Below are 13,457 nucleotides of genomic sequence, written 5' to 3'. Positions count from 1 at the left end.
CTTTACCGAAAATACCAAAGAGTATGAATCCTTGCAGTCACGAAAACTTCAAATCTAGAAATAATTACACAATATAACCGGGGTTTTTTTTTTGGGGGGGGGGGCGGGTGGAATTAGATCGCGTAAATATAAACATTTCCTTAAACCCACCATCACCACCAGACACAATCATGATTACGTGCATACGCTTGCATAGTAGTCATGGACAATAACAGTAATCATGCCAAGCGTCCGTATGTATACTCACGAATATGGCTGTAGATCTGTTCGCGAACTCCCACCCCCCGTGTCACACCGCTGCCACCACGTGCGTTGGTCTGTCTGTCCTTTGCATATGACCTTGGCTTGGCATCAGTCCATGGAGTTGCAGCCGCGTTCCCCCCTCATATATAGGCCAGGGCGTTACCCAGCCTTCTGACGTCTCGAAGTGTTTGTGGAGCGGTGGCGCAGCGGTTAGCGCTACGAATCCGGCTGAGGGACCCGGGTTCCATTCCCGCTCATGGCCACCACCAGCAGAACGAGTGATAGCAGCGAGTTTATCTGATCAACCGATCCTGCTGAACCTCCCCTACGTGTGGTGGTATGGCGGTGTGGAGTAAGCATCGCTAGCACTGGGGGAGAGACAAAGGCGGCTGGGTGTGCTAGTGTTGCTGGCCGCATTACCCCCTCTGTGTGTGCCACAGTGCCGGTAGCCTTCATAGGCAGCTGCTGCTACTCGCAACTAACAGCACTTGCAACCTACCGATCTGTTGCAGGCTACACGGGGGGGGGATCTTTGATCGACGTTGACCGAAGCCCATGTGCGGGTGAGGTTATGCAGGGTTGTCTGGAGAGGCGAGGCTTGCCCCCATTAGGAACCCGTCCAACCAGTGTCGTGTCAATAACAAACCGCAGCAATGTATAACAATCAGGGTATCGGTCATGCAGGATGGTCCAAAAGTGAGGACACATGGGGGTTGTTGTTGTTGTTGTACAGGGTGGCCCAAAAGTCAAGACACATCGGGTTGTTATAACTACCATTATACAGGGTAGCCTAAAGGTCAGGACACACAGTGATATAATTATACAGTGGCCCAAAAGTCAGGACATAGGGTTGTCATAACACAGAGTGGCCCAAACGTCAGGACTCATATGGTTATTATTATTATACAGGGTGGCCCAAAAATCAGGACACGTAGGCCTGTTGTTATTCATTTTAGCACGGAAGACTCGTGGCGTTGATGTCTCCTCCCGCTCGGCCGTGAACACCCAGGCGGATTCCGGAGCCCACGTCGATCTCGCACTCGGTCCTGAGCCCCCCAGTCCATCGTCGACGACAAAGAACTCGCGGTTGCGGCTCATTCTGACAAAAGATGGCGCCCTGCCACGCACCATCCCCATTGCCCCAGCAGCAGAGAGACTTTTTGATGAACTCGGCCAACTCGAATGCGAACACCTTGGGTGAGCAGTCCATGGTGCCTGCCTGCGCCCGTCCGTCCGCCAGTAACACTTCGACGCATCTTACTTGGCTGCCTCCAATGCTCACGTAGAATTTTCTGCAGCGAGGCGGTATTCTTCCTCCCGTCAAACCGGAATGGATGTCCGTATATGTTTCCAACGGTTTTCAAGGTTAAGGGGCACGACATTGAGTCAACAAAATATCAAGGGAGCGCATGGCACGCGTTTTAAAACCCGAATTTATCGCGGCTGTTGTGATATAATTTAACACGAGCCTTAAATCGCCATGAGTTTAGTTTCACTTTCTAGTCTTTAACGAGGTCCTCTGAAGTACGAAATAACGTTCATTTGCAGGTCCGTGTGTAGTGACCGAAATTATGGAGCACACACCTGAAGCAAATGTGCAGACAAAGTCCTCCTATTAGCGTAGAGAGGCGTCCATGATGATTGGTCAGGGCAGGCAAGGTTGGAAGGGATTGGAGCAGAGGGTCAAACAGAAAATGGGTGAGAATCGGAAGTTGAATCTGGAGGCGACGGTTGACAACCGTTAAGGCAGAAGGATGGGGATTGGCTGGTGAAAAGACGATGACAGAAGATCCGAGAGAAAGGGGTTCGAGAGGGATATGACGGGAGAGCACAAGGGGATGGGACGTTCGGGAGAGAGTACGAGCTTCAAGCGACAACCAAGAAGCCGGGCCTAGCATTGGTGCTGTGTCAAATAACGAGCCTCAAAGTACAACGTGTAACCGTGTTGTTACATGCGCAACAAGTGATCCATACGTGTTTCTATCATTGTGTAGTGTCAACGTGTCAGAGACAGAGTTGCTAGGAGGCACTTTCTTCATTAACAACTTCCACGGTCTCGTCCGCACACCCTCCACAGTAGCTTAGCCTAGCCTGCACACAACACCAGACGTCTAACACTAACGACGCTGACTGAGATAGCCAACTGCTATCTTTTGTAGCGTGATATCTAGTGTAAAGGAGAGCCGACACAAGATTGCAGGGGTTTCGTCTTTTAATCCTTTTCTCCCATCCACACCGTCCCAATCTCGTTCCCGCCAAAGGCCCCCTCTTCCTGCCCGTTCTCCCCTTATATCTCCTCGATTACCCCTCCCACAAACCCTCCTATTGGTTGGAATCCTTCCCCTGACACCCCTACACTAGCATTGACGTTTAGCGACGACGGCGACGGGACGACAGCAACAACGAGACGAGTCCACTCCCAGAACCGGCAGCCTCGAGCCCCACACTCTCGGCTCCTTTTATGTTACCAGGCTCCGCCCTGACCGTGTCTCCCTTCTCGAACCCGCGAGCAGGTTCCAGGGGCCTCTAGATGGAGTCCTCCGTGACCCTTGCCCTTGTTCCTCCGGTCTGCCAACACGCGCCGTGCCCACCCTCAACCAGCGTGTGTGCTGTCTGTCCACCACAGTTGCTGCTGTTGTCCACCAGCCGGCACCATTATGCTACAATTGTAACCTTACACTGTACAGTGAGCACGAAATCTGAAATGTGACATCATCAGCAATCCAGAAAACATAAAAAAAGTAAGGCAATCACCACTTCTTACGAAGGTTTACCCCTGTAGTAAATTGTGTTTATATATATTCTGGCAAGCATGTAAAATAAGTGATACACTTCAAATCTAGAATAAAATAAGTGATCCTAAAAGAGAGGGGCCATGGAGATGACAGGGGACGTCGGCAAGAGTGAAGAAAGGAGAGATCTGTGGAATGAGATTTTACGGTACATGAAGGAGCGAGATGTGTGGGATTATTCGTGGAATAAAGGGACTGTAACCCTTCCCTGTCTCTGCGTGTTGGTGTGAAGAATATCAGCTCCACCCCATTATGACTGGAAACGATTATTAAGCATTATAATGGTTTCACAATAATACATGGCATTACAAAGTCACATTATAATGAAGAAATGAGACCAGACATAAAAGTTTGTTTCAACTGTAAAGTCGATAAGCGACGTGCAATAGGGACGCACATTTCCCACATCCTCAATACGTCGTTTTGGATCATGTCGTTCCATTTTAATGTATTTGATGTAAAAAAACACATTATATCAGAATCAAATGTTTAGTTCCCAAGTAAAACACCCTGAGGTGAGAAGGGATTTTTTCAAGGGAGACTCGGCCGGCAGACAACATCAAAGCATTCCACAATTGAACAAATGAGTTACAAGAGTGCAAAACTAGTTACTACTGACCAAGACTAATTCGAGAATCTATAGAAATTGATAGAAGTTAAAATAATTTTAACCGTTCGGACAGCTTCAAACTTAGTGCTTCTTGGAAGCGAATTATCAAATAATACATTGTTTAAATGCAAGCCTATACAGCTCGCAATACTTCAACGGGGATCACCGTTGAGCAATAACAGGGACGTCTATTTTAGTGCACACAATCGACAAGAGGAACAAGAACAATTTGCATGCATAGATAGCATTATTAATGTACGTTGAGTACCATATAAATAACCCAACTTGCAAAGGATACCCATAGTCATTTATATGCATTCCTTAACCAACCCCCCCCCCTTCAATTCGTGCAAAAAAGGCTCACAAGTGATGTCATCACATCTACCTATCTATTTAAGGAACGAAACAGGAGGATTTATCCACAAATCTGTCTGGCGCCTGATGCAGCTCGTTGTAATGATTCACGATACGTCGTACTCAGATTGCAAATGTTGTGGCGTTGATCTCCAATCCACCGGTGTGCTGTACGAGTAACGAATATTGTATTTACGTGACAAACCTTAATAATTGGCTTTGTACGGTGGTGGCGGGGTTCATGACACATTTATATATTTACGCAATCTAACAAAAAAAATGTATATGGATGGTATTGGTCACGAAAGGCTACACGTTAAACTAGTAACAATATAAAGTGATCAGAGGCATGTACAGTTAAAAGATTATTACTTAATATATCACTCATCAACATTGTTTATTTCAAAATGGCGAGGGTATTGAGGCTAATTTGACCTTTTACTTTGGGGCCATCTTAAAAAGTTTAAACAAAAACTCAAAAAAACACTTGAATCCGCAAATCAATTGACTTTCAAGGCCTCGTATCGGGACCGTGATTGCATTAACGAGGCGCGTGCCAGTAGCTCGGCTCATGAACGTCGCCTCACACAATAGGGGCGCGTGCGCGGAACGACTACCCATGCAATGAGCGAATCCTCGCGGTGATTGGCTCGCAGTGATTGGCCTGGAGAGGAAGATGGACGGAGGAACGCGTGCGTAATTATGCCACGTGACGTGAACTCCCTCAATGGACTCTCAACAGACTCGTATTCGAAACGTGATGGCATTCATGAGGCGTCAGCGCGCGTGGCTCGGCTTATTAACGGCTGCCCACACAAAATGGGCGCGTCGTGCAGGAAGCGCCACCCATCCAATTAGTGAATCCTCGCGCTGATTGGCTCGCGATAATTGCCTTATCTCTCCCACCCCCACGATTGGCCAGGGATGGGAAGGCACGCCCACGTGATAGTACCACGTGATGTGTGCTCCATTGTATATAAAGGAGGGCAGAACCAACACAGAATATCTGCGCTTCACGGAGCTGACTCCCTCGGTAGGTGTGGTGCCGAGCTTGATACGATTTTGGTGCAGTTGTTGCATTTGCCTTTTCAAACTATGTCATAAGCGTTGAAGAAAAGTTACAGTTGTGGCTCTTTGTCCATAGATACATTAACTGTGTGCTTTTGCCGTTAAATGGTTTGGACGATCTATGTAAAAAATTCGCAGGTTTGCTCTCCCTGCATTTTTCTCAAACCGTCCCTGCTTGTACCATTTATAATTCTCGCCCACCACGAATAATTACCGCGGTTGAGAATCTGCTGCCATTTGGTTCTTTAGCATAGTGCCTATCCACTGAGACACTCGTTTTAAACTGACTTGAAATCTGAGGGTTTTATGGAAGCAGCTAAAAGCCCTGCAACTTTTGAATTGCAGTTCATGCGAGTTCTGCGTATTGATATTTGGTTGTTTTGGGTTGTAACATTAATCTGGTTTCCCCTCGCCACCTTAACTAGGTCGACTGCAGCGAAGTGCCTGGATCGTCTCTCCGAGCTTTTGATTATTCGTGGAAAGAAAAAGGTATCCGTGCTACCACTCCATCCATGACACGTGCAGCCCTCTTACATTGCCAATGCTGGATGGGTGGCCGTGTGGGTTGAGGGTTATGGAATGGCCTGTACTGTATCCTGCTGGTTGATGTAGAAAGATGAGGTAAAGTTAATTCTGTGCTCCTGGCCACCAATTCCCCACAGTTCCGTGAGCATGCACACTTAAACTTAAGTTTAACTTTTGATTGTTCAATGGAGAGTTCACTGGTATACTTTTTGCTGAGCGATTTTGCATAAGCAAACTTGTAATCGAAAATGGTTGCCATGGAGTTTGCTTATTTTACTTCACAAATTGCGAATTATAATGATAAACATTAAAGGAATGTATTGGTTATTAATGTTGCCCAATGGTTTGCAGACCCGAATTACAAAATGTTCAACTTCAAGATGACATACGTTCTATGGTGCACTGTACTAATGCTTGTGTTTTATACTCGGGCAGCCATGACGTTTCATGCTTTAAGCATTCTTTCCATGCTCTACTTTCTGTCTCCTCCAGGTAGACATAATGTCGTACCCGCTTACGCTGCACATCATTGGAGGCCAAGGTGGAAATGCGTTCTCGTTTGATGGGAGGAGCAATGCGGCCACGCTGCAGAAACTCTCCGTGAGCGTTGGAGGCTGGCAAGTGAGGGGCGTGGAGGTGTGGCTGACTGACGGGCGAAGGCAGACATTCGGCACCGTGGACTTCTCTGCTCAGCAGTTTGAATTCCAGTCGGGCGAGTTCATGTCGCAGCTCTCCCTGTGGGGCAATGGGGCTGGTACGCGTCTGGGTGCCATCAAGTTCAGAACGAGCCGCAACCGCGAGTTCTTTGCCAAGATGACGGACTGGGGGCTCAAGACCGAGTACAAGATCGACGTGGGCTCTGGTGTCTGCTTGGGTGTTGGGGGCCGAGCGGGGGCTGACATCGACTGCATGGGCTTCCTTTTCATCAATGATATAAAATCGTCGGTGATCCAGAACATGAACTACCCAACTATGCACCAGGTTTTGCCTAACGTGCAGATGGAGGAGATTAAAGAAATGGAGTACATAAACGACACCAGCATCGTGCAGTCTCACAGCTTCCAGAGCTCCAAGAAGATAACCAAAACGTCATCGTGGTCGACAACCAACAGCATCGAGTTCACCTTCAGCCTGACCGTCTCGGCAGGCATCCCTGAGGTCGTGGAGGTGGAGACCGGCTTCAGCTTCACCGTGGGCTCTTCGAGCACATACAAGATCGAGAACACGGAGGAGCGGATGGAAACTCTCACGTTCCCCGTCTCTGTTCCTCCACACAAGACCGTCACCGTTGTTGCCAGCATCGGGCGTGCAAACATCGACCTCCCCTACACGGCCCTGCTGCGCATCACCTGCATGAACGGCGCTCTCTTTGACGTGCCCCTGAGTGGCGTCTACAAGGGGCTCACCTACACCAAAATGACCGCCCGTGCTACTGAGAAATAGAGCAGCATTTTGTACCGTTTTTGATCAAATGTTCTGAAAGACTAACTGGCTGACTACGAATAAAAACCTTCTGCACTGCAGTTTTTGCCTTTTCCGTCTTTTGTGGTCGCCATGTAAGGAATATTCATTTTGTTTTTCCCCTTCAGTTTAATGATTTACAGACATGGGCATTTCACTAGCCCGCAGGCCTATAGGTCCACGCTGCTCACAAGCTCCCACATTGCCGTTCTTGACCTGGGTTGATTGGCATGGTATATTTCCACTAGATTTCAGAATTTTCAAATAACGATGCTATGCAGAGCATAGAATAGAATGTCATTTGGAGCTGAGGAGTAAATTCTTAAACGGTCGCCGGCCATTGTACCCTACTGGCTAGTAACCGTACAGAATGAATGGGACTGTCGCTGTTCGAGCATTTGTAAGACTTGTCTGGCCACACTCATGCTTCGGGGAGCAATGCGCGTGTCTCAATTGTGCAAAGAAGTACTTTCTCCAAAGGGCGACCAAATATATTGCTTTTTGACAATGAGTTGCTGCTCTGTTTTATGCCCTGTAGAGGTCTTAACAAGACACGTATAGAATGCATCGAGCTCCCTCCAATTGTTATGGCATTAACACCCACTACAACCTTGACCATATTTGTTGCTCAATTGTTTTTCCGTAAAAAGATCTCGCCTGGATTAGCGCCTTGGTACAGAGCTTAAACGTAGTGATTCCAAAAATGGTTTATAAAGGACTCTTTCTGCATGGTCAGGCTCAGGGGTTGCGTCAATCGAGATTCCAATGCTTGACCTTTTAGAATGGTGAAGTGACCAGGTTTCCTTACCAGGCTAATGTCACCTGTGCCCTGATCTTTCCTGGCTGTAATTGTTATTGAGGACATGGTGGTCATCAACTGACGCTATAAACGTTTTGGGTAAAACACTGCCTTGTTTTCCTGGATTCTGCTGCGTAATCTTGTCAACTGCGATATGCCTCTCGCTCCCAACACTGGCCACATGCACACCAGGACTTGGGGAGGTTGACGAGGGTCCAGAAAGGGCATCTGTCCATTCGTGAGGCACACGATTACACCAACGGGGACTCCTGTAATGTCGACGTGGTGGTGTCACGATTGGCCCTTCTACAGAATCCCCCTCCCCAAAGTCCCCTGTCCAGTGGTCACGTGACTGCAAATTGAATCACGTGCCTGTCTATCCTGAAGTGCGTGGCCTATTTATTCCAGCAATAAAGGTTTAAAAACCAATTATATTGCAGTGCGAAGAGATGTATCATTTATTAGCAACACAAACATCGCTGGGTACACTATCAATCCCACCGTTGCGCTTGCTGCCATTTAGCTGCAACTGAGACCACAAACGAATAATGGACGTTATTTGACGATTGTTATTGGTGGTGAATTACAAATAGTATCTACAACGTCAATCCCTGTGTAGTGGTGATACGCGCTGGGGTAAGGATCGTGTGCCAGCGCGTAGTGATTGGCTGTGTGTGTTGGTGACGCGCGCTGACGGTGAAGGATCAGGGGTCAGCGCGGGGTCGGGGGTTATGAGGCTGTGATTGGCTGGGTATCGGTGACGCGCGCTGACAGCGATGGGATCCTGGGACAAGCGTGCGGGGATTGGTCAACTAAGGGGGATGCTCGCGTCGAGGTCCGCATACGCCCCGTCTCCCGAGAGCGGGGGGTATATAAGGTGGTGCGCACAAGCGCACGGGGAGTTGGTGACCAGCGAAGACTGAAGACGGAGGAGGAAGAGATCGGGCCCTGCGGCACCTAGTCCCGCTGTCCTTGGAAGGACCGGGGCTCTGTGTGACCCAGAGGCGGGACCCTGGGACCCGGGGCCGAACGTCCGTGTGAGGGCCGGCTCGCGGGACCCAGAGGTTGTGACCCACGCCCAAGCTTGGGGTGGGTCTGTAGGCTCCATGGACGTTACGGGGCTGGAGTGCAGTGTGAGCATGCAGTGTGAGCATGCAGCGTGAGCTATAGTAACTACACGTGTCAGTGGAGTGTAGCGGGAGAAGTAGTGACCACACGTGTCAGTGGAGTGTGTAGTGTGAGAATAGAGACCACACGTTGTATCGTAACAAGTCAAGATTTAATAAAAGAGTGTGCTACCCGTCAAGTGGTTTCCTGCCGTCATTCCGAATACTTCACCTGTACCGAGTTTACCGAGAGTAAACTCTCATAAGTGAAAGCATGGAATTGGTGGCTGAGAAATGATGACAGAGATGTGAGTGGAGGGAATGAGAGAGGGGCCATGGAGATGATAGGGGACGTCGACAAGAGTGATGAGAGCTCAGATCTGTGGATTGAGATATAACGGTACAAGGAGGGAGCTGTGTGGGATGGACGTGGAATAAAGGGACTGGAACTCTTACCTGTCTCTGCGTGTTGGTGTGAAGAATATTCACCCCCCCCCCCCCCCCATTAAGACTGAACGATTATTGAGCATTATAATAGCTTCGCAATCGTACAGTCAGAATATAAAGTCACATAATAATGAAGAAATTAGACCAGACATGAAAGTATGTTTCATATGTTTAGTCGATAAACTACGTGCAATAGGGACACACTTTTACCAAATCTCAATACGTCGTTTTGGATCATGTTGTTCCATTTGAATGTATTTGATGTCAAAAAACACTTTATATCAGAATCAGATGTTTAGTTCCCGAATAAAACGCCCTGAAGTGAGAAGGGATTTTTCAAGGGAGACTCGGCCGGCAGACAACATCAAATCATTCCACAATTGAACAAATTAGTTGCAAGAGTGCAACACTAGTTACTACTGGCCAAGACGAATTCGAGAATATAAAAAAATTGATAGAAGTTAAAATAATGTAACCGTTTGGATAGCTACAAACTTAGTGCTTCTTGGAAGAGAATCATAAAATAATACATTCTTTAAATGCATACCTATACAACGGGGAACACCGTTGAACAATAACAGGGACGTCTATTTAGTGCACACAATCGACAGTGGGAACACGAGCAATAGGCTTGCATAGACAGCATGCTTAATGTACGTGGAGTAGCATATAAATAACTCAACTTGTAATGGATACCCGTAATCATTTATACACATTCCTAACCCCCATCTCCTTAAATTCGCGCAAGAAGAGCTCACAAGTGATGTCATCACATCTACCTATCTATTTAAGGAATGAAACAGGAGGATGTATCCACAAATCTGTCTGGCAGCCTGATGCAGCTAGTTATAATGATTGGCGAAACGTCGTACTCGGATTGTAAATGTTGTAGCGTTGCTCTCCAATCCACCGGTGTTCTGTACGAGTAACGAATTGGCATGTTGTGTTCACGTGAGAAACCTTAATAATTGGTTTTGTAAGGTGCTGGCAGGTTTCATGACACATTTATATATTTACGCAATCTAATAAAAAAAAAACTTGTGTATGTATGGTATTGGTCACGAAAGCCTACACGTTAAACTAGTAACAATATAAAGTGACCAGAGGCACGTACAGTTAAAAGATTATTACTTAATATGTCACTCATCAACACTGTTAATTTCAAAATGGCGATGGTATTGAGGCTAATTTGACCTTTTACTTTGGGGCCATGTTAAAAAGTTTTAACAAAACTCTAAAATCACTTGAATCCACAAATCAATTGACTATCAAGGCCTCGTATCGGGACCGTGAATGCATTAACGAGGCGCTTGTAAGTAGCTCGGCTGATAAACGGCGGCTCACACAATGGGCACGTGTGCGCGGAACGACCACCCATGCAATGAGCGAATCCTCATGGTAATTGGCTCGCAGTGATTGGCCTGGAGAGGAAGATGGACGGAGGAACGCGTGCGTAATAATGCCACGTGACATGAGCTCGCTCAATGGACTCTCAACAGACTCGTATGCGAACTGTGATTGCATTCATGAGGCGTCAGCGCGCGTGGCTCGGCTTATTAACGGCTGCCCACACAAAATGGGCGCGTCGTGCAGGAAGCGCCACCCATCCAATTAGTGAATCCTCGCGCTGATTGGCTCACGATAATTGCCTTATCTCTCCCACCCCCACGATTGGCCAGGGATGGGAAGGCACGCCCACGTGATAGTACCACGTGATGTGTGCTCCATTGTATATAAAGGAGGGCAGAACCAACACAGAATATCTGCGCTTCACGGAGCTGACTCCCTCGGTAGGTGTGGTGCCGAGCTTGATACGATTTTGGTGCAGTTGTTGCATTTGCCTTTTCAAACTATGTCATAAGCGTTGAAGAAAAGTTACAGTTGTGGCTCTTTGTCCATAGATACATTAACTGTGTGTTTTTGCCGTTAAATGGTTTGGACGATCTTTGTAAAAAATTCGCAGGTTTGCTCTCCCTGCATTTTTCTCAAACCGTCCCTGCTTGTACCATTTATAATTCTCGCCCACCACGAATAATTACCGCGGTTGAGAATCTGCTGCCATTTGGTTCTTTAGCATAGTGCCTATCCACTGAGACACTCGTTTTAAACTGACTTGAAATCTGAGGGTTTTATGGAAGAAGCTAAAAGCCCTGCAACTTTTGAATTGCAGTTCATGCGAGTTCTGCGTATTGATATTTGGTTGTTTTGGGTTGTAACATTAATCTGGTTTCCCCTCGCCACCTTAACTAGGTCGACTGCAGCGAAGTGCCTGGATCGTCTCTCCGAGCTTTTGATTATTCGTGGAAAGAAAAAGGTATCCGTGCTACCACTCCATCCATGACACGTGCAGCCCTCTTACATTGCCAATGCTGGATGGGTTGCCGTGGCCGTGTGGATTGAGGGTTATGGAATGGCCTGTACTGTATCCTGCTGGTTGATGTAGAAAGATGAGGTAAAGTTAATTCTGTGCTCCTGGCCACCAATTCCCCACAGTTCCGTGAGCATGCACACTTAAACTTAAGTTTAACTTTTGATTGTTCAATGGAGAGTTCACTGGTATACTTTTTGCTGAGCGATTTTGCATAAGCAAACTTGTAATCGAAAATGGTTGCCATAAAGTTTGCTTATTTTACTTCACAAATTGCGAATTATAATGATAAACATTAAAGGAATGTATTGGTTATTAATGTTGCCCTATGGTTTGCAGACCCGAATTACAAAATGTTCAACTTCAAGATGACATACGTTCTATGGTGCACTGTACTAATGCTTGTGTTTTATACTCGGGCAGCCATGACGTTTCATGCTTTAAGCATTCTTTCCATGCTCTACTTTCTGTCTCCTCCAGGTAGACATAATGTCGTACCCGCTTACGCTGCACATCATTGGAGGCCAAGGTGGAAATGCGTTCTCGTTTGATGGGAGGAGCAATGCGGCCACGCTGCAGAAACTCTCCGTGAGCGTTGGAGGCTGGCAAGTGAGGGGCGTGGAGGTGTGGCTGACTGACGGGCGAAGGCAGACATTCGGCACCGTGGACTTCTCTGCTCAGCAGTTTGAATTCCAGTCGGGCGAGTTCATGTCGCAGCTCTCCCTGTGGGGCAATGGGGCTGGTACGCGTCTGGGTGCCATCAAGTTCAGAACGAGCCGCAACCGCGAGTTCTTTGCCAAGATGACGGACTGGGGGCTCAAGACCGAGTACAAGATCGACGTGGGCTCTGGTGTCTGCTTGGGTGTTGGGGGCCGAGCGGGGGCTGACATCGACTGCATGGGCTTCCTTTTCATCAATGATATAAAATCGTCGGTGATCCAGAACATGAACTACCCAACTATGCACCAGGTTTTGCCTAACGTGCAGATGGAGGAGATTAAAGAAATGGAGTACATAAACGACACCAGCATCGTGCAGTCTCACAGCTTCCAGAGCTCCAAGAAGATAACCAAAACGTCATCGTGGTCGACAACCAACAGCATCGAGTTCACCTTCAGCCTGACCGTCTCGGCAGGCATCCCTGAGGTCGTGGAGGTGGAGACCGGCTTCAGCTTCACCGTGGGCTCTTCGAGCACATACAAGATCGAGAACACGGAGGAGCGGATGGAAACTCTCACGTTCCCCGTCTCTGTTCCTCCACACAAGACCGTCACCGTTGTCGCCAGCATCGGGCGTGCAAACATCGACCTCCCCTACACGGCCCTGCTGCGCATCACCTGCATGAACGGCGCTCTCTTTGACGTGCCCCTGAGTGGCGTCTACAAGGGGCTCACCTACACCAAAATGACCGCCCGTGCTACTGAGAAATAGAGCAGCATTTTGTACCGTTTTTGATCAAATGTTCTGAAAGACTAACTGGCTGACTACGAATAAAAACCTTCTGCACTGCAGTTTTTGCCTTTTCCGTCTTTTGTGGTCGCCATGTAAGGAATATTCATTTTGTTTTTCCCCTTCAGTTTAATGATTTACAGACATGGGCATTTCACTAGCCCGCAGGCCTATAGGTCCACGCTGCTCACAAGCTCCCACATTGCCGTTCTTGACCTGGGTTGATTGGCATGGT

General features: G+C 47.7%; 2 protein-coding genes across 2 annotated transcripts; both read left to right on the top strand.

Moving 5' to 3' along the window:
• Positions 1 to 5,488: 5,488 nt before the first annotated feature.
• Positions 5,489 to 7,035, top strand: LOC133359502 (aerolysin-like protein). Its single transcript, XM_061577918.1, has 2 exons — positions 5,489 to 5,556; positions 6,085 to 7,035. Exon 2 carries the CDS (start codon positions 6,094 to 6,096, stop codon positions 7,033 to 7,035), a length of 942 nt encoding a protein of 313 aa, XP_061433902.1. The 5' UTR covers positions 5,489 to 5,556; positions 6,085 to 6,093.
• A 4,616-nt stretch (positions 7,036 to 11,651) lies between these two features.
• On the top strand, positions 11,652 to 13,225 carry LOC133359499 (aerolysin-like protein). The gene is made up of 2 exons (XM_061577915.1): positions 11,652 to 11,719; positions 12,254 to 13,225. The coding sequence occupies exon 2, from the start codon at positions 12,263 to 12,265 to the stop codon at positions 13,202 to 13,204; it is 942 nt and encodes a 313-aa protein (XP_061433899.1). The 5' UTR covers positions 11,652 to 11,719; positions 12,254 to 12,262; the 3' UTR covers positions 13,205 to 13,225.
• Positions 13,226 to 13,457: the final 232 nt, after the last annotated feature.

The sequence above is a fragment of the Lethenteron reissneri genome, chromosome 65 (genome assembly GCF_015708825.2).
Source record: "Lethenteron reissneri isolate LAM-NWPU_2019-01 chromosome 65, ASM1570882v1, whole genome shotgun sequence".
Lineage (NCBI taxonomy): Eukaryota > Metazoa > Chordata > Hyperoartia > Petromyzontiformes > Petromyzontidae > Lethenteron > Lethenteron reissneri.
The sequence above is the reverse complement of the archived record's forward strand: the minus strand, read 5'-3'. Positions and strand labels throughout refer to the sequence as shown.